Consider the following 21,476-nt stretch of genomic DNA (forward strand, 5'->3'; position numbering starts at 1 on the left):
AACACATCATCTTTTTTTCCCTATTCGAGATAATGTACAAGATTACAAACTTTATAAAATAAAAAAGATTTTGATTTTGATTAAATTTTACGTAAAGGTTTAGAAATAATACTAATTTCTTATATCAAGAAAATCTTCATTTTAATTGATTGGAGTTCTCTGTTTTATGATATGTTTTGAAATTACTCCTATATTACCATAGAAATACATTGACCCTAACCATTTGTAATATATATACAGTTCTATTTGTATTTCTTTGAAACTTTGATAGTTTAAAACTTGCTTATTAATGGGTTTCTCTTTGTCAAAAGAAAACTGTCTTTAAAAAATACTTTTTATAGACTACTTAATTTTGACCAATAACACTTGTTAATCCACTAAAAATAAGTATTATACGACTTGGTATTCAATTCTCCGGGAAAAATATATTGAAGAAATATAATAGTTTTATATTTTTAAAAATTTTATGCTAGTGTTACTATAAAAATGCAAGCATATATTATCTATCTATTTATGTAACTATATATATGTGAGAACAAATATTAAATATTTGATTTCAAGAAATCTACTCGTACATTCGAAGTGTTTTGATGTTGGCATGTTGCCAGCTCAAGGTTCATTCTTTGTATACGAATATAATTTTTTTTTTTTTAATTTTAAATCCAAGTTTCCTAAGAAAGAAAAAGTCATGATCAGATTCTGGTTGGTGAATTTTAATAAATAAAAAATTTGAGAGAAAAAAATGAAGAAGAAATAAAAAGAAAATGAGCTGTTTACGTTGAAGGGTATTAGTATTAGTCTAAGCAAGAAGAGAAATCATCAACAGAGATTAAAAATGTGAACGTGCTTTCTACAACGTCACTCCTATCTTCTCTAGCTAAAGTTCGTATAAACCGCGTTATTACTATGTATTTGAATTCGAGTTATTTAATCTAATGTTCTTGAGTTAAGCTATGGTTCTACAATTTGAAAAAATAAAAAAAATTGTATAGTTGAAGAATGATATATATACTTGGTCAAACATTTAAGCTGAAACAAATGTACCACTTGATTTTCTAGACGTTGATATTTTTAGTTTACAATTATGTAAAGGTTTAAGATTTTAATTTAATCTCAAAATAGTGATGTTTTTCCGTATTTTTAATGCGAATTTTTGTTTTATTGTTCGTTAAATAAAACTCTTTAATTAGAGGTATAGGCTGTTAATTATAGTATATGGATGTATAACAAAGTAGTTTACAAGCTGTCTTCATTTGTGTGTATAGTATATAGTTTACTTACATGTTGAGAATACAGTAAAACCTCTATAAATTAATACTCGATAAATTAATAATCTCTATAAATTAATAAATTTCTCTGGTCCCAACTTGAGACCAGTGTAATTTTAGACACGTTTCGATAAAATAATAAGATAATAAATTTTTTGAAAATCCTTTGTAAATATATGGTCCCATCAATATTATAAATTAATAATTAGGTAAAATTTTCAAAATATATGTATATATAGACACATTAGTTTTTGTTAGATTTTATTTCTAATATTTTACTATATGAAAAATAGTTAGCATTCTCTTTTAATACATAATAATTATTGTTTTATTTGTAACTGATTATATAAAATACTAATTATCATGATTAAATCTTATTTTTAAATATTCTTTTGAAAATATTTTCCAAATTAGGAATATCTCTCTATAAATTAATAATTATTAATTTATCGATAAATTAATACCTCTATAAATTAATAAATTTTCATGGTCCCAACATTATTAATTTATAGAGGTTTTACTGTACTTAAAAAAGAAATGGTAGAAACAACTTTATTATGATTTCGAATTTTTGTATCTCCTAAGTTTAACATAGAAATTTACCAGATGGTTTAAGTTGTTCGTAAACTTAGCCACAATGCTTTATCTCTATCTATATCTACAATATAGAACAAGATCATTTAGTTATATCAAATGAACATATTAGATTAGTGAATTATGGGCTACTAGCTATATATGTTTGGTGAATGTCGAAGTCATTTGGCAAAAGCTTAATGTGAAGAAGATTAGAAGATTGACTAAATGACAATTAGCTGGTGTAGAGGTGGTGGCTCTTGGATGAAAATATGTTAGGAAGAAATATGATGTATTCTTTATTGACGAGGTCAACGAGATATATACATAAAACACTATTGCATTATTGTTTGTTGTAACATACACACTTATAGTATACCATAGGAATTTATATAGTCAACACAATAAGATTTTTTTTTTTCTTTTGGAAAAGAAGTTACACCATATGAATCTATTTCAAAATCAAAATATAAAACAGAAGTGAACTTCTTCGATATAATTTTCTTATATGAACACACTTATATACCATAAGAATTTATATAGTCAAACACCATAAGTTTTTTTTTTTTTTTTGAAAAAAATCTACCATTAGAATTTATTATAAAATTAAACTATATAATATAAGTGAACTTCTTCGATATATATAATTTTTGTTTTTTGATAAAGAATATTTTTTTGTTATAATATTTAATTTTATATTTATCATCACCACATTTCCTATTGCTTAGGTAGGTTCCTCGCCGCTGATCTTATTACCTAACAGAAACATTAACAATTCGACATGTATAAAATCCATGTCAAACATGCGGCATGCACCGACTTGTTTGTTTTGCATGTGGCTATCTCACAGAACCAGTTTCGTTGACATTCATATGAACTAGAAGTCAAAAGAGATAATCTTCGTTGCTTGTTTTTCCAAGTTAGGAACATTTGTTCTGTATGCATGTTGACCACCATGATTCCCTATATACCCGATCCAGTTGCAACGTAAGAGATAGTTTCATAATGCTCAAGTTCCAACACTTAACCCGTTCAAGATGAAAATATGATGAAGGTTCTTAGATTTGTAAGGGTCATGACTCATGACAAAAACAAGGACTTTAAAACACCAAAGAATATTGTAGGAGAGGTACTGCATCTGCGGGGTTGAAAATGTTATTTATCATCTTTCCATGTAGATATACAGACCAGTATCCTCGGATATATATTACATCCAGTGCACCAACTTAAGAGGTTAAGCTACTGCAATAACAATTCATATTGGAGACTTGTCTTTCAAGCAACTGTCCACACTCTTTGGCTTGAATATAATGGATCAATCGACACAGGCATGGAGATCTTCCAAGCTCTCCGGATCAACACATTCAGTTTCTCGACCGGCTAAGTTCTTTAACAAGATCTCCTCCATTCAGCCTCCAAAGTTTTTTTTTTTTTTCAATTTTTTTTTTGAATTAAGGATGCATATAATTAAGTAATTAGCGTAACAGATACGATCTAATGTAACAACATTTAGGGTTTTTTCATAAAATTGAAAAAGTAAAATTTCCTACTTCTGTAAAATTGTAAAAGTAAGTCTATTTCTATAAATTTCGCAAAATTAAACCCTTATATAATTACCAACCCCTGGTTTTTCTACCAAATTTTTTAGGGTTATTGTTTGCTTTCTTCTCCATGGCTGCGCATCAGAATATATTAGTGAAAGGAGGTAAACAATTTTGAAAGTTCTATTAGTAGTATGGTAATTGATTAATCATCATCAAACAAATATATAAACGATTTGGCCCAAATAGTTGAGTTTTGTATATTTCATTCGTTAGGTATATAGAAATTTCATTACTAGGCTGTTTTTAACTCTGTTTTTTCTCCATGTATGTTACTCAATTGACTCCTGATGAAAAAAAAAACGTATATCAACCAAATATAGTGTTTGGCCTAATTAGTATGTTTTGTTTATTTTGTTTACTTCCACATTTTTCATTCATTCCTCTCTGTCTATCTCTTTTAGGTGAATTCCAAGTCCCTCTATGTACTCGATTCACTCCTAAAGGCAGAGAAGTAATTGAGTTGTTTTTGCTACCAACACTCTCACAAACAGGACCATTACGTGGTAGGGGTTTGATAGAGTTTGGTGAGTTCGAGCCGTTCATTTCGGGCCAACGTCCATGGGATTCAACGACATATCCATATTTTCATGTGAACCACTTTTGGTTGTTTGTGAGAAGATTCTCTTATGAGTCTAGCAGAGTTGTTGGTTCGTTTGGGAAGTGGAAAGTTTCAGGAAAGGCTACAAATATTTACAGTCAAGATGGCCGAATCATCATAGGCTATGTGCAAAAATTCGATTTGGTGAAAGACCAACTCAAAACTGGATGGTATCAACATGAGTATAGACGTTACTCCAATGCCACTTTTGAAGAAGTGGTTATAAGTCATTTGATATATGATCCGTCAAAACGTGAGCGGGAGCCTAATCCTATTGACCATTAAAATGTTCAAGAGCTGGATGAAAAGATTAAGATATGAATCTTCTTGAAGCGTAGGCCGGTTAATTCGGTGGTGAGGGTCATGGTATGGTTTTGACTGCATTTGAGTCTTGAGTTGTTCTCAATTGATTATAATTTGGTATGTTTTATGCTTGCATTGAATCTGTTCTATTAACATTTGAATCTGAGTTGTTTCAAATATTGATTATAAGATTATTGAATCGGTACACGAAATTTAGGAAAAGTTAATAACAAATTAGACCCTTATACATGTTATGTTACATCTATGCGATCTCTGTTAGAGTGTCATGAATGATGAAACATATATTCGTTTTTCTCCTCTGCCTATATTAAACATTGACATCATTACTTTATGCGAATAAGGTACAACATGTTCCACACTCATTCCATATCCATCTATAAAAACATCTTCAATACAGATTCATGAACATAGGTGATTATTCATATGTTTGTGAATTTATTGTATTCAAATTTAACAAAACACTAAGTATACCCTTAATTTATGGGGAGTTTCTTCAGAGGCACGGCAAGTAAAGGGTTGGTCTTGTGCACTGTGATACCAAAGCTCTCTTCCATGTCCAAATCCTCAGAACCACTACCGTTTGGAAGCTTCCACTCAAAAGCACAAAGCAGAGAACCAAGCATGAGAGGCACTATTTTCGAAGCCAAAGATAGTCCCGGACAAATCCTACGCCCTGCCCCAAACGGTGTAAGCTCATAATCAGTACCTTTTACATCAATCTCTTTCCCTATAAACCTCTCCGGCTCAAACTGAGTCGGATTTTCCCACAGATTCGGGTCTCTTCCTATGGCCCAAACGTTCACAAAAACCTGAGAGTCTTTAAGGATAGATAATCCAAGAATCTCTACATTGGTATCGGCTTTTCTTGGGAGGAGAAATGGAGCAGCCGGGTGTAATCGGAATGTTTCTTTAATGACCGCTTGTAAATATGGCATTTTTGAGATATTAGACTCTTGAAACTCTCCGTTTTCCCCTATCACATGATTGATCTCGTCTTGAACTTTTGTCATCGTTTTCGGGTTTCGAAGTATCTCTGCCATTGCCCATTCCACGGTACTAGAGTTTGTATCTGTCCCCGCTACAAACAGATCCTGATCAACACATACAAGTACATATATTATATACCAGTGAACTAATCTAGATCATATCATGTTGTTGGAATATTGAGAGAATGAAAAAAACATAGTAAGAGACCTTTTGTCTCTTCTCTTGTAAAGAAGACAAGAACAAAACTTTTTTATGAAACTAACACTGTAATGTGTTACAGCCACACGAATATACTTATATACATGTCCTACGGTCGTAAGTGTAATTAACTGTTATTAATGGTTGTGTCTTAGTTGACAAGTCATTCACTACCCTTACATACATACCTCTTGACTTAGTATATACACTAATTTATACTAAATAATATGACCAAACTCAATTATAAAACTAACATATGTTTTCGAATAAGCTAAGACTTACAAGAAGTAGGTGTTGGATCTCGTCAATGTTGATTTCAGGTTCGTCTCCTTGTTGTAGATCGATAAGCTCATCCAAGAAGTCTCTGCTCTCAACATCTTTCTCGTCTGTACGCGATGAGTTTTCCACAATCCTAGCATCGTAAAGCCCTCTAAAAACCTTAAACAAGCTCTCTGAGTAGCCCTTCATCTTCTTACTGTTACCTTGCAAGTCAAGAAACCTCATAAATGGGAAGAAGTCAGCAAGGTCTGGGTTTCCGTTAGCTACCATGTAACCAAACACCATCTCCTGAAACGAACTGGGATTTCTCGGATCGTAACTACCGAGATTGACTGAAAACAAAATATTCGAAATGATATTGAGAGATGTGATGAAGGATGCACGAGAAATATCAACAGCTTCTTCTCGCTCGCAACTTATACTCACGAAGTTGATAAGTTCTTGCACCTTCTTCATCCTCAGAGCTTTGGTAGCCTCGATTCGCTGCGGTGAGAACAGATGTGTAGCCAATAATCTCCTCAACATTCTGAAAACATTACATAAGTAGAAACATTGCATAAGTAACCACTAGAAACAACTCAAGTGTGTTTAGCTCAGACTAGTCAAAAAGATGTTCTTTAAAAAAAAAAAAAAAAAAAAAAAAGCAGTTACCTGAAACGAGGAGACGACGAATGAAGCCAGCCAACGGAAAATTCATGATGGTTGAAGGATCGTATCGCTTGATTTACGTACCGTCCAGACAAGACTAGGTCGTGTGTTCTTAGGACTTCTCTCGCAGCATCTCGTGAAGCTATGACCACAGTGTTTAAAGAACCAAACTTAAGACTCATGACTGGTCCATATGTTTTTGAGAGGTTCGTGAACGAGTGGTGAGGGTTCTTTCCGACTAGATGAATGTTTCCGATTATGGGTAACCGTGGAGGTCCGGGAGGTGATTTGGATACTTGACTAGGGCTCCGTCGGGATCTTGCGGTGGTGAAGAAAAGAAAACATGATATGATAAAACAGAAGAGGAGAAACATGGATTGTCCTAAGATGATGTCCATTGGTGTTTCGTAAGTGATAGAATACTACATTACATTGTCTATAAATAGCATATATATAGAGGATAAAACAGAAGTTGACAAGAAAAGGAAACTCAGTCTATTAGGATACTTGGTTCCGGTTATTGAGATTGAATACCGGTTTAATGTTGGTTTAATATTGTAAAGATAATTAGCATATATAAGCTAGTTAATCTGAAATGTTATGGTTAAGCATTTGTAACAAACTTTTAACACATTAATAAAAAGGTGTTTTTCTCTCTTCTTCTCCGATCTTGATTCTCCGGTGATCGACTTTAACATGGTATCAGAGCACATCTAAAGCTCTTTCTTCCGCTTTCTTGTTCGTCGGAGGTTATTTTCTTTTGAATCGGAGATGAGATGAGTTGTTCGATTGCTTCATCGATTTCGCTTTTGTATTTCATTGTTCTTGTGATTTCTGAGCTTCTGGCTGGAATCTATTTGGGTTTTCTCATTCTTTACTCTTTTCTTTCATTCGATTGATCTTTCGTCTTTGGATCTTCGTTTTCTTCTCTTCGTTTCTCAATTTCGTTTCGGTGGTATTCGTTTTTCTGCGATTTCTTGGTTTTTTGATTTCATCGCTCATGGCAAATATTCAGATACGACCACCGCCGCCGCCGTCGTCGGATACGAGCTCACAGCGATTTCAGAATGATCAAACTGATAATCCATATTATGTGAGTAATAACGATCATGCTGGTTTGATTTTAGTTTCTGACAGATTGACGAATGCTTCGGATTTTCATTCATGGAAACGTTCTGTAATGATGGCATTGAATGTTAGAAATAAGCTAGGTTTTGTTGATGGCACGATAACTAAGCCTTTAGAGAATCATCGTGATTATGGGGCTTGGACTCGATGCAATGATATTGTTTCTACCTGGTTAATGAATTCTGTGTCCAAGAAGATTGGCCAGAGCTTGCTATTCATACCAACTGCTGAGGGTATTTGGAAGAACATCTTAGCTCGTTATAAGCAAGATGATGCACCACGAGTGTTTGCTATTGAACAGAGGTTAAGTAAGATAGAGCAGGGATCAATGGATATATCTACTTACTACACTGAATTGCTCACTTTGTGGGAGGAGCTTCGGAATTATGTGGAGATTCCGGTTTGCACTTGTGGACGTTGTGAGTGTGATGCTGCTGTTAAGTGGGAGTCGCTACAGCAGAGAGGACGTGTTACCAAATTTTTGATGGGTTTGAATGAGGGTTATGATCAGACAAGACGACATATTCTCATGCTCAAGCCAATACCAACAATGGAAGAGGCATTTAATATGCTTACACAAGATGAACGACAGGTTGTTATCAAGCCTGCAACTCGTGTTGATAATGTTGCTTTTCAGGCTTCAGCACCAGTGGATACTGATATGGAGAATGCTTATATCGCAGCATATAACACAGTTAGACCATCACAAAAACCAATATGCACTCATTGTGGGAAGATGGGGCATACTATTCAGAAGTGCTACAAGTTACATGGTTATCCACCGGGTTACAAGACTAATGGCAATACTCCTAGGCCTCAGATGGTTCCAAATCAACAATTTCAGCCTCGAATGCCTATGTCTCAGTTTCAACCCCGGATGTATGCACAACAAAGACCACCAATGGGAAATTATGAGTCAATGCAAAAGGCTAATGCCATTGCTCAAGTTTATTCTGAGAATCAGTTACCTGCTCCTGATTATAGTTCTTATGGATATATCCCACAATATAATACAGCTCAGTCAATGCCTTATGTGACTAATGAAGGCTCTATTCAGAATATTCAGAATCTCACACCTCAGCAGATTCAACAGTTGGTTCAACAATTCAATTCTCATGTTCAGTCTACTTCTCAAGACTCAGATGTACCAATTGCAGCTGTTACAAGTACTCATGGAACTGCAACTATTTCTGAGAATGGCATAATGGCAAAAACTTCTACTTCTGGTAATGTTTCTTTTCCTTCTACTAGTTTAAAATATGAGAATAGTAATCTCACTTTTCAGAATCATACTCTTTCTTCTTTACAAAAATTTTTGCCTCATGATGCTTGGATAATAGATAGTGGAGCTTCTAGTCATGTTTGTTCAGATTTGGCTATGTTTAGGGACTTAAGGCCAGTATCAAATGTAACTGTAACTCTTCCAAATGGTACTAGGGTTCCTATAACACACACTGGCACTGTTTGCATTTCTACAGTTTTAATATTGCATAATGTTTTACATGTACCTGATTTCAAATTTAATCTCATTAGTATAAGCTGTTTAGTAAAAACTTTGAATTGCTCTGCTCATTTCTATGTTACTTGTTGTTTGATACAGGAACTTTCTCAGGGCTTGATGATTGGGAAGGGTAAAATCTACAACAACTTATACATTCTTGATACTGAGAATCAATCCCTTCCTTCATCGCCTGTGATCTGTTCCTACTCTGCTTCAAAATTGTCTGATGGTGTTTTATGGCATCAACGGCTGGGTCATCCTTCACCTAATGCTTTGAATAAACTTGTTAGTGTGATTCCTTCTTTAAAACATATATCATCTAGTATATCAGAATGTAAGATTTGTCCTTTAGCAAAACAAAAACGATTAGCATATCTTTCAAATAATAATCTGTCTTTACAAGCTTTTGATTTGATTCATATGGATGTATGGGGTCCTTTTAGTACTGAATCTATAGAGGGTTATAAATACTTTTTCACATTAGTTGATGATTGTACTAGAGTAACATGGGTGTATATGATGAGAAATAAAAAAGATGTTTTGACTATTTTTCCAAGTTTTCTGCAAATGGTTTTTACTCAGTATAATGCAAAAGTAAAGGCAATAAGGACAGACAATGCTCCTGAGCTTGCTTTTAATGAATTAGTTAAGGAAAATGGAATGATACACTACTTTTCATGTGTTTACACACCACAACAAAACTCTGTTGTGGAACGTAAACATCAACATTTACTGAATGTTGCTAGATCTTTGCTTTTTCAATCAAATATTCCTCTACAGTATTGGAGTGATTGTGTTAATACTGCTGTATTCTTGATAAATAGATTGCCTTCTGTTCTTTTAAATGATAAATCACCTTATGAATTACTTCTAGGCAAGTTACCAGATTACACTCTTTTGAAAAATTTTGGCTGTCTGTGTTTTGCTTCTACTTATGCTCAAGATAGAAACAAATTCTCACCTAGAGCAAAACCTGGAATATTCTTAGGCTATCCATCTGGATACAAAGGTTATAAAATTCTAGACTTAGAATCGCATTCTATTTTGATTTCCAGAAATGTAACTTTTCATGAAGAGACTTTTCCTTTTAAGACTAGTGAATTGCTAAATCGATCTGTTGATATTTTTCCAAATACAATCTTGCCTTTACCTGTTCCTCTGCATTTTGTTGAAACTTTTCCTGTTGATGATCTTAGAAATGCTAGGACTGTGCATACATCTTCTTCTGCATCTGCATCACTTAGAACTGTTACACATAGCAATCCTAGTACCGTTTCAAATGAACCTCTAACAGAACCATTAGATACTGGAATTAATACTGAGACTATTGCTAGGCCTAGACGACAGATTAAAGCACCTAGCTATCTGACTGAGTATCATTGTTCTCTGGTTCCTTTTACTTCTTCACTTCCACCTACAGATCATCCTTCTTCTTTACTATCACCTACAAATATAACTATCCCAGATACTAAACCTCATACTACTCCATATCCTATCTCTTCTTATATATCCTTTGATAAACTTTCCCCTTTATATACTTCCTATATATGCTCTTATAATACAGAAACAGAACCAAAAACATTTAGCCAAGCTATGAAATCAGAAAAATGGATAGGTGCAGCTAATGAGGAATTGACTGCACTAGAACAGAATCAAACTTGGGAAATTGAATCTTTACCACCAGGGAAGAATGTGGTGGGTTGCAAGTGGGTATTTACCATTAAGTACAATCCTGATGGCACAGTGGAAAGATATAAAGCTAGGCTTGTTGCTCAGGGTTTTACACAACAGGAAGGACTTGACTATATTGACACTTTCTCACCTGTTGCAAAGTTAACCAGTGTCAGGTATATACTTGCTCTTGCTGCTGCAAAAGGATGGAGTCTCACTCAAATGGATGTTTCAAATGCCTTTCTACATGGAGAGCTTGATGAGGAGATATACATGAGTTTGCCTCAAGGTTACACTCCACCAAAAGATTATGTCTTGCCTTCTAATCCGGTATGTCGACTCAGAAAATCCCTATATGGTCTAAAACAAGCATCACGACAATGGTATAAACGATTCTCATCAGTCTTGTTAGGAGCTAACTATATACAGTCACATGCTGACAACACTCTCTTTGTCAAAGTTAGCTCTGTAGCTTTCATTGCAGTCCTAGTGTATGTGGATGATATAATGATAGCTAGTAATAATGATAAGGCAGTAGAGGAATTGAAAGAATTACTGAGATCTGAGTTCAAAATAAAGGATCTAGGACCAGCCAGATTTTTCTTAGGCTTAGAAATAGCTAGATCATCTGCGGGTATCTCTGTTTGTCAGAGAAAGTATACTCAGAACTTGCTGGAGGATGCAGGTTTATTGGGATGCAAACCAAGCTCAATTCCCATGGATCCTAATCTACATTTGACTAAAGATCTTGGTACTCTGTTACAGAATCCAACAGCCTACAGAGAACTGATTGGTCGGATGTTATATCTTACAAATACAAGGCCAGATATCACTTTTGCAGTTCATCAGTTGAGTCAATTCATTTCTGCTCCTACTGATGTTCATCTTCAAGCAGCTCACAAGGTTCTCAGATATCTAAAAGGAAATCCGGGTTTAGGTCTTATGTACTCTGCAACTTCAGAGATTTGTCTCAATGGTTTTGCTGATGCAGATTGGGCAAATTGCAAGGATTCACGGCGATCAATAACAGGGTATTGCATGTATCTTGGTACTTCACTCATTTCATGGAAGTCTAAGAAGCAGAATGTAGCAAGCAGAAGTAGTACAGAGTCAGAATATAGAAGTTTGGCAAATGCTACTTGTGAGCTTATCTGGTTACAACAGCTTCTCAAGGATCTACATGTGACAGTCACTTGTTCTGCCAAATTGTTTTGTGATAACAAGTCAGCTTTACACATTGCAATGAATCCAGTTTTTCATGAGAGGACTAAACACATTGAGATTGATTGTCACATTGTTAGAGATCAGATAAAGTCTGGCAAGCTCAAGACTCTACATGTTACTTCTGAGAATCAACATGCAGATATTCTAACAAAACCACTTCATCCAGGTCCATTCTACAATCTTCTTCAACAGATGTCATTGTCAAGTCTTTATCTTCACAATTCAGACTTATTGAAGCTAAAGACTTGAGGGGAGGATATTAGGATACTTGGTTCCGGTTATTGAGATTGAATACCGGTTTAATGTTGGTTTAATATTGTAAAGATAATTAGCATATATAAGCTAGTTAATCTGAAATGTTATGGTTAAGCATTTGTAACAAACTTTTAACACATTAATAAAAAGGTGTTTTTCTCTCTTCTTCTCCGATCTTGATTCTCCGGTGATCGACTTTAACACAGTCGAAAAGTATACGTAGGGCAAGGGCGTAAAAAAGTCGTCGTGAAAGTATTAAGTCATGAACTAAATTACAAAACTCCAAATTATATTATTTCTAAGAACACAAGACAACTGTTTACTTTACATAAACATAACTATATTTTGACACTGAATTTAAAAAGAACATTATTAATTTAGTAGATAAAATTTTTTTGTGTCACATAAGTTTTTTTTCTTTAGCTACCACAAAACATTGTAAATTCCCAACGATTGAAAAATGTAATCGGAAGTCACTGAAGTTAAAAAACTTATAGGAAAAGATAGTCGAATATTACTTAATTGGCACTTTCGAAAAAATTCTTAACTATGTTACAAGGTAGTACTTGTAGACTTGTAGTCTTGTATTGCTTTTAGGACTACGATGTTATTATCTTCGTTGGTGCTAATAATGTCCCATTATATATCAGACGACCAATAAACTAATCAAGTCAAGCTCAATTAAAAAAAAAAAAAAAAAAAAAGTCAAGCTCAATTACTTGTTGTGTACGTAATAGTTAAGCGATCACATCTTCCTGGAACTTTTGCTACAACGCTCCTCAATCATCGTATTGTTATTTTCTACTTTTAAATTTTTAATCCAAACTGATTTTTTTTATTTTTTCACACGTCTATGTTTTTTTATAGAAATGGGAACTAGTTAGTTAATTAAACCCAAACTGAAAAGGATATTTCTGAATGTAAACATGATTTAATCAAAGATTAGTTTAAATAGCAAGAAGAAGAAGATATTGTGTATTCCTAATTATCAGCGCTTGGGACGAAACCATATAACATGCTTTGGTTTCGGGTCTGAGGGGATGTATGGGTTTTGGTCCAGAACCTCTTTGATTATCAGTAAACATGATTTTCATTCCTTATTATTACATTGATCTGTGAGCAATTTGGGTGTGTATATGTATGTGCATTAAAAAAACAAACCATAAGTTGAAGATGAAAAGTCATAAATAGAGCTTAGATATAAAAGTCATAGCCAAAGTCAATATGGTCCAGCTAGCTCATGGGATAACAATTCTAAAACCGAGAATTAAAATCGAAGTTTTTTTTAGCCAAACCGGCATTTTGATCGGGACAACGTTTTAGTGATCGTTCTCCTTCCTAGTCTTGAATAATTTTTAATATATATGGTAGATTTGATCTCTTTTTTTAGTATTGAGCTCAAGATTTTATTGTGGGAAATACAAAATTGATTAGGAAAATATGAATAATTTACGTATTGCTTGGTTCTTTTAAGAACATTCTTTGAAAATAACGTTTGTAGGGTATTTATATACCAAGAAGTTAAACTCTATTATTAAAGCTCGACATCGGAGATTTAGATCGGAGAAGAAAGAGAGAAAAACACCTTTATTCAATGTATAAAAGAGTTTGTTACAAATGCTTAACGTTCACATTAACGACTAATCAGCTTATATATGCTAATCAATCTTACAACATTAAACCAAACATTAAACCAATACATCAAATGTCAATAACCGGATTGAACCAGTATAAGTATTCTAATATCCTCCCCTCAAGTCTTTATCTTCATTATGTCTGGTTAGGAAGATAAAGACTTGAAAGTGACATTTGCTTCAGAAGATTGTAGAATGGACCTGGATGCAAAGGTTTGGTTAAGATGTCAGCATGTTGATTCTCTGATGTAACATGTAGAGTCTTGAGTTTCCCTGACTTGATCTGGTCTCGAATTATGTGACAGTCTATCTCGATGTGCTTGGTCCTCTCATGGAAGACCGGATTCATAGCAATGTGCAGAGCAGACTTATTATCACAAAACAATTTTGCAGGACAAGTGACAGTAACATGTAGATCCCTTAGCAATTGTTGTAACCAGATAAGTTCACAGGTTGCATTAGCTAGACTCCTATATTCAGATTCTGTACTACTTCTGCTAGCCACATTCTGTTTCTTGGACTTCCATGAGATAAGAGAAGTACCAAGATACATGCAATAGCCTGAGATTGATCGTCTTGAGTCTTTACAATTAGCCCAGTCTGCATCAGCAAAACCATTGAGACAAATCTCTGAATCAGCAGAGTACATAAGACCCAATCCTGGATTACCTTTTAGATACCTTAAGATCTTATGAGCTGCTTGCAGATGAATATCAGTTGGTGCAGAAATGAATTGACTGAGTTGATGAACTGCAAAGGTGATATCAGGTCTAGTATTTGTAAGATACAGCATCCGACCAATGAGTTCTCTATAAGAAGTAGGATTTGGTAGCAGTATCCCCATATCTTTTGTTAAATGCAGATTAGGATCCATTGGTATAGAACTTGGTTTACATCCAAGTAAACCTGCATCTTCAAGTAGATTCTGAGTATATTTTCTCTGACAAACAGATATTCCAGCAGATGATCTAGCAATCTCCAAGCCTAAGAAAAATCTTGCTGGTCCTAAGTCTTTAATCTTGAATTCTGATCTCAGTAAAGTCTTCAATTCCTCTACAGCCGTATTACTGTTACTAGCTATCAGAATGTCATCCACATACACTAGAACTGCTATAAAGGCAACAGAACTAATCTTGACAAATAGGGTATTGTCAGCATGCGATTGAACATAGTTAGCTCCAAGCAAAACAGAGGAAAATCTCTTATACCACTGTCTAGATGCCTGTTTAAGGCCATAGAGAGATTTCTTGAGAAGACATACCGGATTAGGAGGTAATTTTGTTTCTTTAGGTGGAGTGTAGCCCTGAGGAAGACTCATGTAGATTTCTTCATCAAGTTCACCATGCAGAAATGCATTGGAAACATCCATTTGAGTCAAGGTCCACCCTTTTGCAGCAGCAAGAGCAAGAATATACCTGACACTAGTTAATTTGGCAACTGGTGAGAAAGTGTCAATATAATCAAGTCCTTCCTGTTGAGTAAAACCCTGTGCAACAAGTCTAGCTTTGTATCTTTCAACTGTGCCATCAGGATTATACTTGATTGTAAATACCCATTTACAACCCACCACATTCTTCCCTGGTGGTAGAGATTCAATTTGCCAAGTATGGTTCTGTTCTAATGCAGCTAATTCCTCATTTGCTGCAGTTGTCCACTTCTCTGATTTCATAGCTTGGCTAAATGTTTTTGGTTCTGTTTCAGTACTATAAGAACAGATATATGAATGATAAGAAGGGGAAAAGTTATTAAAAGAAACATAAGAAGATATAGGATAGGGTGTAGTATGTTTAGAAATATCAGAAATAGTATTTGAGGAAGGTGTAAGAGTAGTTGGTATAGTATCAGTAGGAGGAAGTAATGAAATAGAAGGAATTAGGGAACAATGATACTCAGTCAGATAGCTAGGAGCTTTAGTAGTTCGTTTAGGCCTAGCATTATTCTCAGAATTTACACGAGTATCAATTGTTTCTGTTATTGATTCAGTAGGAATGGTACTAGAATTTCTATGTGTACTAGATGCAAGAGATGCAGGTACAGGAATAGATGCAGAGGAAGAATCACAAGACATTCTAGCATTCCTAAGATCATCAACAGGAAAGGTTTCAACAAAATGCAATGGAACGGGTAAAGGTAATATGGTGTTTGGGAAAATATCAACAGAAGTAGACAACATATCACTGGTTTTAAAAGGAAAATTTTGTTCATGAAAAGTTACATTTCTAGAAATCAATATAGAATGGGATTCTAAATCTAAAACCTTATAGCCTTTATATCCAGAAGGATAGCCTAGGAAAACTGCAGGTTTAGCTCTAGGTGTAAACTTATTTCTATCTTGAGCATATGTTGAAGCATAACATAACATAAATTAAATTAATATGTAATAAGTTTTTACGGTTACGTTGGATTTTGAATTATTTATACAAAGCTTACGATGCTTTGTGTCTAAAATATCAAATACAAACTATTCTTCATTACATTCTTTTCGTAAAAGTAGTATAAGTCAATAAATATAAAAATAAGCAGTTATGGCTAAATTTAACTCCAAGATTACAATGATATTTATTATTGTAGCTCTGGGTTGTGCCTTTGTTCCTGCGTTTTCAGTCGAAGACTCTGAAGCAAAATCGTTATGGGATACTTGTCTTGTTAAAATCACTCCAAAGTGTGCTTTGGATATAGTCGCAGTTGTTTTTGGAAATGCAACCTTCCCTGACTCTTGTTGCCACGATCTTGTCCAAGAAGGAAAAGTGTGTCACGATACTCTAATTAAATATATTGCTGACAGACCAGCTTTAATTGCCCGTGAATCACAATATTTGAAGAAAAGCAACGATTTGTGGAGTCATTGTGTCGCAATCTCTAAAACTGCCTAAATTATAGACAGCTTAAATTATTTTGACAATTTCATGTTGTAACATTGACATGATCCCAAATATACAATCTTTTACCTTAACAAAAAAATAAATGAAAGAGAAAATCTTTAAAAATAATAATTTAATTTTATATCTCATAAGCATAGAAAAAGGAAAACAATGCCATTACAGAGTTGTCTATGCTCTCTTACATTACAGAGTTGTTTATATTATAGGATCCTTAAAAAAGGAAATACTCTCTACGTGTTGATGTGCGATATTGACAAAACAATCGGTGTTTTTCCCGAGTCCGTAACAACGCCTAAACTCTTTATCATCTCCAATTCCTAGGAGCCTAACTCTTCTTATGTTTCTAGTTTCAACATTGTAGTAGAAAATATAGAAAGGTCGAACAATGCATGACAACAAACTAGGAGCCATAATGATCTCACCAGCCTTGTTTGTACCGGGGAAAGACATCCGACCAGGCTCAACATCATCCCACACAGAGATGGGAATCACACATGTTCGTTTTGACCATTCATGTCTCTGGACATCTTCAAGTATCCATAAATCAAAACTACGGAAAGCTCCATGAGGGAATCTCACAATGGAAGCTAGCTTCCCTTTGTATTCTATGAATATTGATTGCTTTCCCCATTGCAAAACATCTTTAGGTGTAGTGATAAAACTTAGCTTCTCAGATCTAACATCGAAACACACCATAACTTGATCATACATTTGGGTTAAGCAATAAGTACCATAGTAAAGAAACCCATTGATGCATACACTCGATAGTATCTCCCTATAAAAAGGGGTATCGTCAATGGTTCTCCATCCTTGACCACCTCCCAATGTTAACACTTTGTGCTCTAGATAACCACTAGGATCATCCCTAGTTCTAGTATCCATAGATAACGCTTTGTATTGATCATCAATGGGATCGTATCCCACAAAAGTACTGGCCTTGGGCAACTTTATGGCTTGCTCGGTGCTAGGGTTACAAATCGTCAACCTATAGTCAGCTTCAACCGCGAGAATGCCATGTAAAGAAGTGCAAGAACCTGAGTGATAACTAAAGCTCAAAGAAGGAAGAACCATCTCAAGATTTGGTACCAAAGAAGAAGACTGATCCTCTCCCTCGTCGTGTGAAAACGAGAAGAAGAAGATAAGCCTCTCCTCAGGGTTGCCGTATACACCGTTACACAAAGCGACTATAAACCGCGATTGCTTCGAGGACATAGAGAAGAAGGAATCAATGAGTCCTCTGCTTCGGACGATGGAAGACCAAGTCTTTGACACGCAACGCAGCTTTATAAGAGACTTGGCAGGTATTCTAGTAAGTATAGCTGACTTTAGATCAAGAGGGAGCGAATCTAACTTACTTAGGTTTGTGTCTTTCTTATCATTGTCCTCATCGTTATCTAGCTCCTTGCGTTTGGTAGCCTTCTTTAGATCAAGAGGGGTCGGATCTAACTTACTTCGGCTGCTACAGAATCTATCCTTCTCATTCTCATTGTCCTTGTATTTCATGGCAGCTTCTGATCAAACCTGCTGAGATTGAACCGTTCGTTTAAGGTTTCTTTAATCTTGTTTTTAGGTTTCTTTTTTATTTTTTTTCATCCTCGCTCTTATGCTTAAAACAATTCTATATATATGGCACTTTTATAAGGAAAAATATCTCCGTAAGAAAAACAAAAACGGAAGAATTTTTGGGAAATTTGCAAATATAACAAAACAAAAACTAATAATTAAGAAACTAATCTAAAAACAAAAAGAAATAAAATATTCGTGATATCATGTGTAATGTGTGTAATCTTTTTTTTTTTCTTTTTAATTAACAACTAAAACTTTTATTAGAATGTAAACAGATAGATAATACAAGTAGTTGTTAATAATAATTTTACTTAGGGGGGAAAAAACAAAGATCATAAAATAGTAAGAGAACATAAAATAACTAGGTTTTATCCCGTGATAAACCACGGTCCATTATTTAATTTATTTTTTATGTTGTGAAATTTGTTTATTTGGATTTTATAGGTTTTTTTTTTTTTTTGTTTTACTTATAATTTTAATAATGAAATGAGTTTGTATTTGTAGACGGTTGAAGGTCTTTCTATATTACTATTTGAATCTTATTTAATTTTGGTACCATTTCATGGTTAAATCAACAATTGTTTTACTTAGCAGAGAAAAAACAAAGATCATAAAATAAGATTGTACTACACGCTGGAAAAAAACAAAGATCATAAAATAGTAAGAAAATATAAATAATTAGAATTCAATGTAACAGATATACAGTATACTTTTATTTTATTTATTTATATATTTATTTGTAATTAGTTTAATTTAACTCGTGCTTTTTGATAAATGATATTTAGTGGTATGGTCCCATGATAGAGTAAACTTTGAGCTTCCCACAAATGAAGAGATTATTGACACTGCTATACCCCAAAGGAGATGTTTGACCCAGAAGATCTTGGTTAAGGGAATCCGGCAAATTCTCCCCATCCTTGAAAGTGTAGAATCAAAAAACATACACATTCTCCTTTAAATAATGAACATTTTTTTTTGGTATGATTAAATAATGAACAATTGTTGTCCGTAAAACTTGGTGGTATGCTTGTATTCTCTTATTATTCTAGACTTTACTTGTTTTTATCTGGAAACATTATATTTGACCAATGTCTAAAAGTGGTAAAGGAGAAGATTGACTATGTCTTTTATTAATATGTGCATTATATTGAAGAACATTGAATTTGTAGTTAAATATTTTTGCTTGTTAGTGCAAACAATTTACGTTTGGAATTGATTATGTTCTAAGTGATACTGAATAATAGTCTTATACTGTAAAATCATGTTATAAAATACAAATATTGATATAAAGATCTTTTTATAACACAACTCTAAGGCTTAAAGTGACATTTAAAGTGAAAAACAAGGACACAAGTTTAATAGTATTTATTTGTATTATAAACTAGTTAAAGTCTCATGCGTTGCGTGAGTTTAATATAATATAGTAAATTATGCAATATTATATAACTAACATATAACAAATTGAGTGAATTCATTTTTCCATAATTTTTTATTCATTAATTTAATTTTAAAAATCCAATAAAAGCTCTATGAAGTTGACATTCGCGTATTACACTCAGATCATATGATCTTTTAATTAATAATATATAAAAACTCATCCACCACAAAAATTTAGAAATGTTTATAATCCGTGCAATAAAATTTCTTATTTTACTAGACCAACTTTATAATCCGTCCACTTCCATATTCTTCATTCCATTTAGATGATTTTTAATATTATATACCCTGTTAATTTAAGATAAAAAATTAAACATATAGATAATGTATTTTTGGTAGCTAGAAATTTATGTCCACAAAATCAAATAATTCATAATTATCAAACATATTTTACATTTTTCTTCAAAACTAATTTAAGAAAACAAAATCTGAAGAGATTATTATGAATCTTTGTGAATAAATGGAAACTAAGTTAATTAAAATAAAAAATGTACCTGATAACTTAAATAGGTTCAACAAAAGAATGTAAATACGAATATCTAAACTAAAGTCCACAAAAATTAGGATATACAGAATAAAACTTACATGAATGTAATTCAAATATGAAATTTAAATAAACAAAAATTAATGTAATTAAAAACAGATTCTCTTACTGTTAATTCTGAATGTATAAACTACAAAAATCTGGATTTTGTGTGACTACAACAATCTTAGAACACGCTTTTTAATGACGAGGCAGAGTTAATCAAGTGTTTTTGACATTTTCATCTATATATTGTTTCATAGATTGGGAATGATTTGTTCACATTTTTTCAACTATATTAAGCGTTTTAAATGTTGTTGGTAAGGCTTGTAACACCTAAGGTTCAGAGTACACCGAATATGCTTGATTTAATTATTTTTCTGTATACATACATTTACAGAGCTTGCGATGATGAGCAGATCAACGAGGAACCAAATGCAACACTCAGATTACAATTTTTAGAAGGGAAGTCATTTGACTAGGACACTCTCGGGAATCGTTTGCCGGTTGATTTTATACATTTTTAAAAAGTAATTTAAAAAAAAAAACTATATCTATTTTAAGACAACATGAATCCCATTATGACTACATTGAAAACTGAGCTAAAACTCGCTCTCGAAACTATAGTTAGAAAATAATTTAAGACTAACAAGTGTATGAGTTATATTGAGTCAAATATTAGCGACATAAGTTATCGAAATTTTCCCAATAAAATCCCCAAAATTATATATAAATATCGAAAGATGATGTAGCTATTATAGAAGATTATATATTCAACATTACAATAGTTGGAGACAGAGACAAACCTTTCCCGCACGTGCCTCCCATAAATCAGAATTGATGGATAATAATTCATTGTACAAATACGATATTAGCGATAAGAGTGTACTAGAAACAATGTGTTTTTAGATAACTCAAAAACTGTTTCATAATCATAGAGATCAACAATTTAATATCATTGTCGGCAGGCATATACGATTATAAAGATTTATTGTCTTATAAAAGACAATGTGAGCTAATATACTGTGTTTTGTTGGAATTAAGTAGTAAGAAGAAATGAAAATAAAAGTTCAGTCCTTATGAGCTTAGGCACAGTACTAAAGCCTTTATATGTGTTGCTTAGTATTTTAGGCTCTCAAATCTAGATGATAACATGAATTTGACTATTATTGAACC

General features: G+C 33.4%; 3 protein-coding genes across 3 annotated transcripts; 1 reads left to right on the forward strand and 2 right to left on the reverse strand.

Annotated features, from left to right (window-relative positions):
• Positions 1 to 4,706: 4,706 nt before the first annotated feature.
• LOC17899390 (cytochrome P450 76C4) lies at positions 4,707 to 6,884 on the reverse strand. Its single transcript, XM_006307209.2, has 3 exons — positions 6,483 to 6,884; positions 5,835 to 6,357; positions 4,707 to 5,458 (listed from the first exon to the last, which is right to left on the reverse strand). Exons 1-3 carry the CDS (start codon positions 6,875 to 6,877, stop codon positions 4,841 to 4,843), a joined length of 1,536 nt encoding a protein of 511 aa, XP_006307271.1. The 5' UTR covers positions 6,878 to 6,884; the 3' UTR covers positions 4,707 to 4,840.
• A 9,533-nt stretch (positions 6,885 to 16,417) lies between these two features.
• On the forward strand, positions 16,418 to 16,765 carry LOC17899110. The gene has a single exon (XM_006306107.1). The coding sequence runs from the start codon at positions 16,418 to 16,420 to the stop codon at positions 16,763 to 16,765; it is 348 nt and encodes a 115-aa protein (XP_006306169.1).
• A 204-nt stretch (positions 16,766 to 16,969) lies between these two features.
• On the reverse strand, positions 16,970 to 18,277 carry LOC17896766 (putative F-box protein At1g32660). The gene has a single exon (XM_006306174.1). It carries the CDS (start codon positions 18,275 to 18,277, stop codon positions 16,970 to 16,972), a length of 1,308 nt encoding a protein of 435 aa, XP_006306236.1.
• Positions 18,278 to 21,476: the final 3,199 nt, after the last annotated feature.

This window comes from Capsella rubella, unplaced genomic scaffold, assembly GCF_000375325.1.
Source record: "Capsella rubella cultivar Monte Gargano unplaced genomic scaffold, Caprub1_0 scaffold_1, whole genome shotgun sequence".
Classification (NCBI taxonomy): domain Eukaryota; kingdom Viridiplantae; phylum Streptophyta; class Magnoliopsida; order Brassicales; family Brassicaceae; genus Capsella; species Capsella rubella.

Bases quoted from the DNA above. Each gene is read 5' to 3' on its own strand.
- LOC17899390 (XM_006307209.2), bottom strand. From the start codon at position 6,877: ATGGACATCATCTTAGGACAATCCATGTTTCTCCTCTTCTGTTTTATC. The intron at 6,358-6,482 runs GTAACTGCTTTT...TAATGTTTTCAG, and splicing joins TCGTCGTCTCCTCGTTTCAG to AATGTTGAGGAGATTATTGG. The intron at 5,459-5,834 runs GTAAGTCTTAGC...TGTGTTGATCAG, and splicing joins AGATCCAACACCTACTTCTT to GATCTGTTTGTAGCGGGGAC.
- LOC17896766 (XM_006306174.1), bottom strand. From the start codon at position 18,277: ATGAAATACAAGGACAATGAGAATGAGAAGGATAGATTCTGTAGCAGC.
- LOC17899110 (XM_006306107.1), top strand. From the start codon at position 16,418: ATGGCTAAATTTAACTCCAAGATTACAATGATATTTATTATTGTAGCT.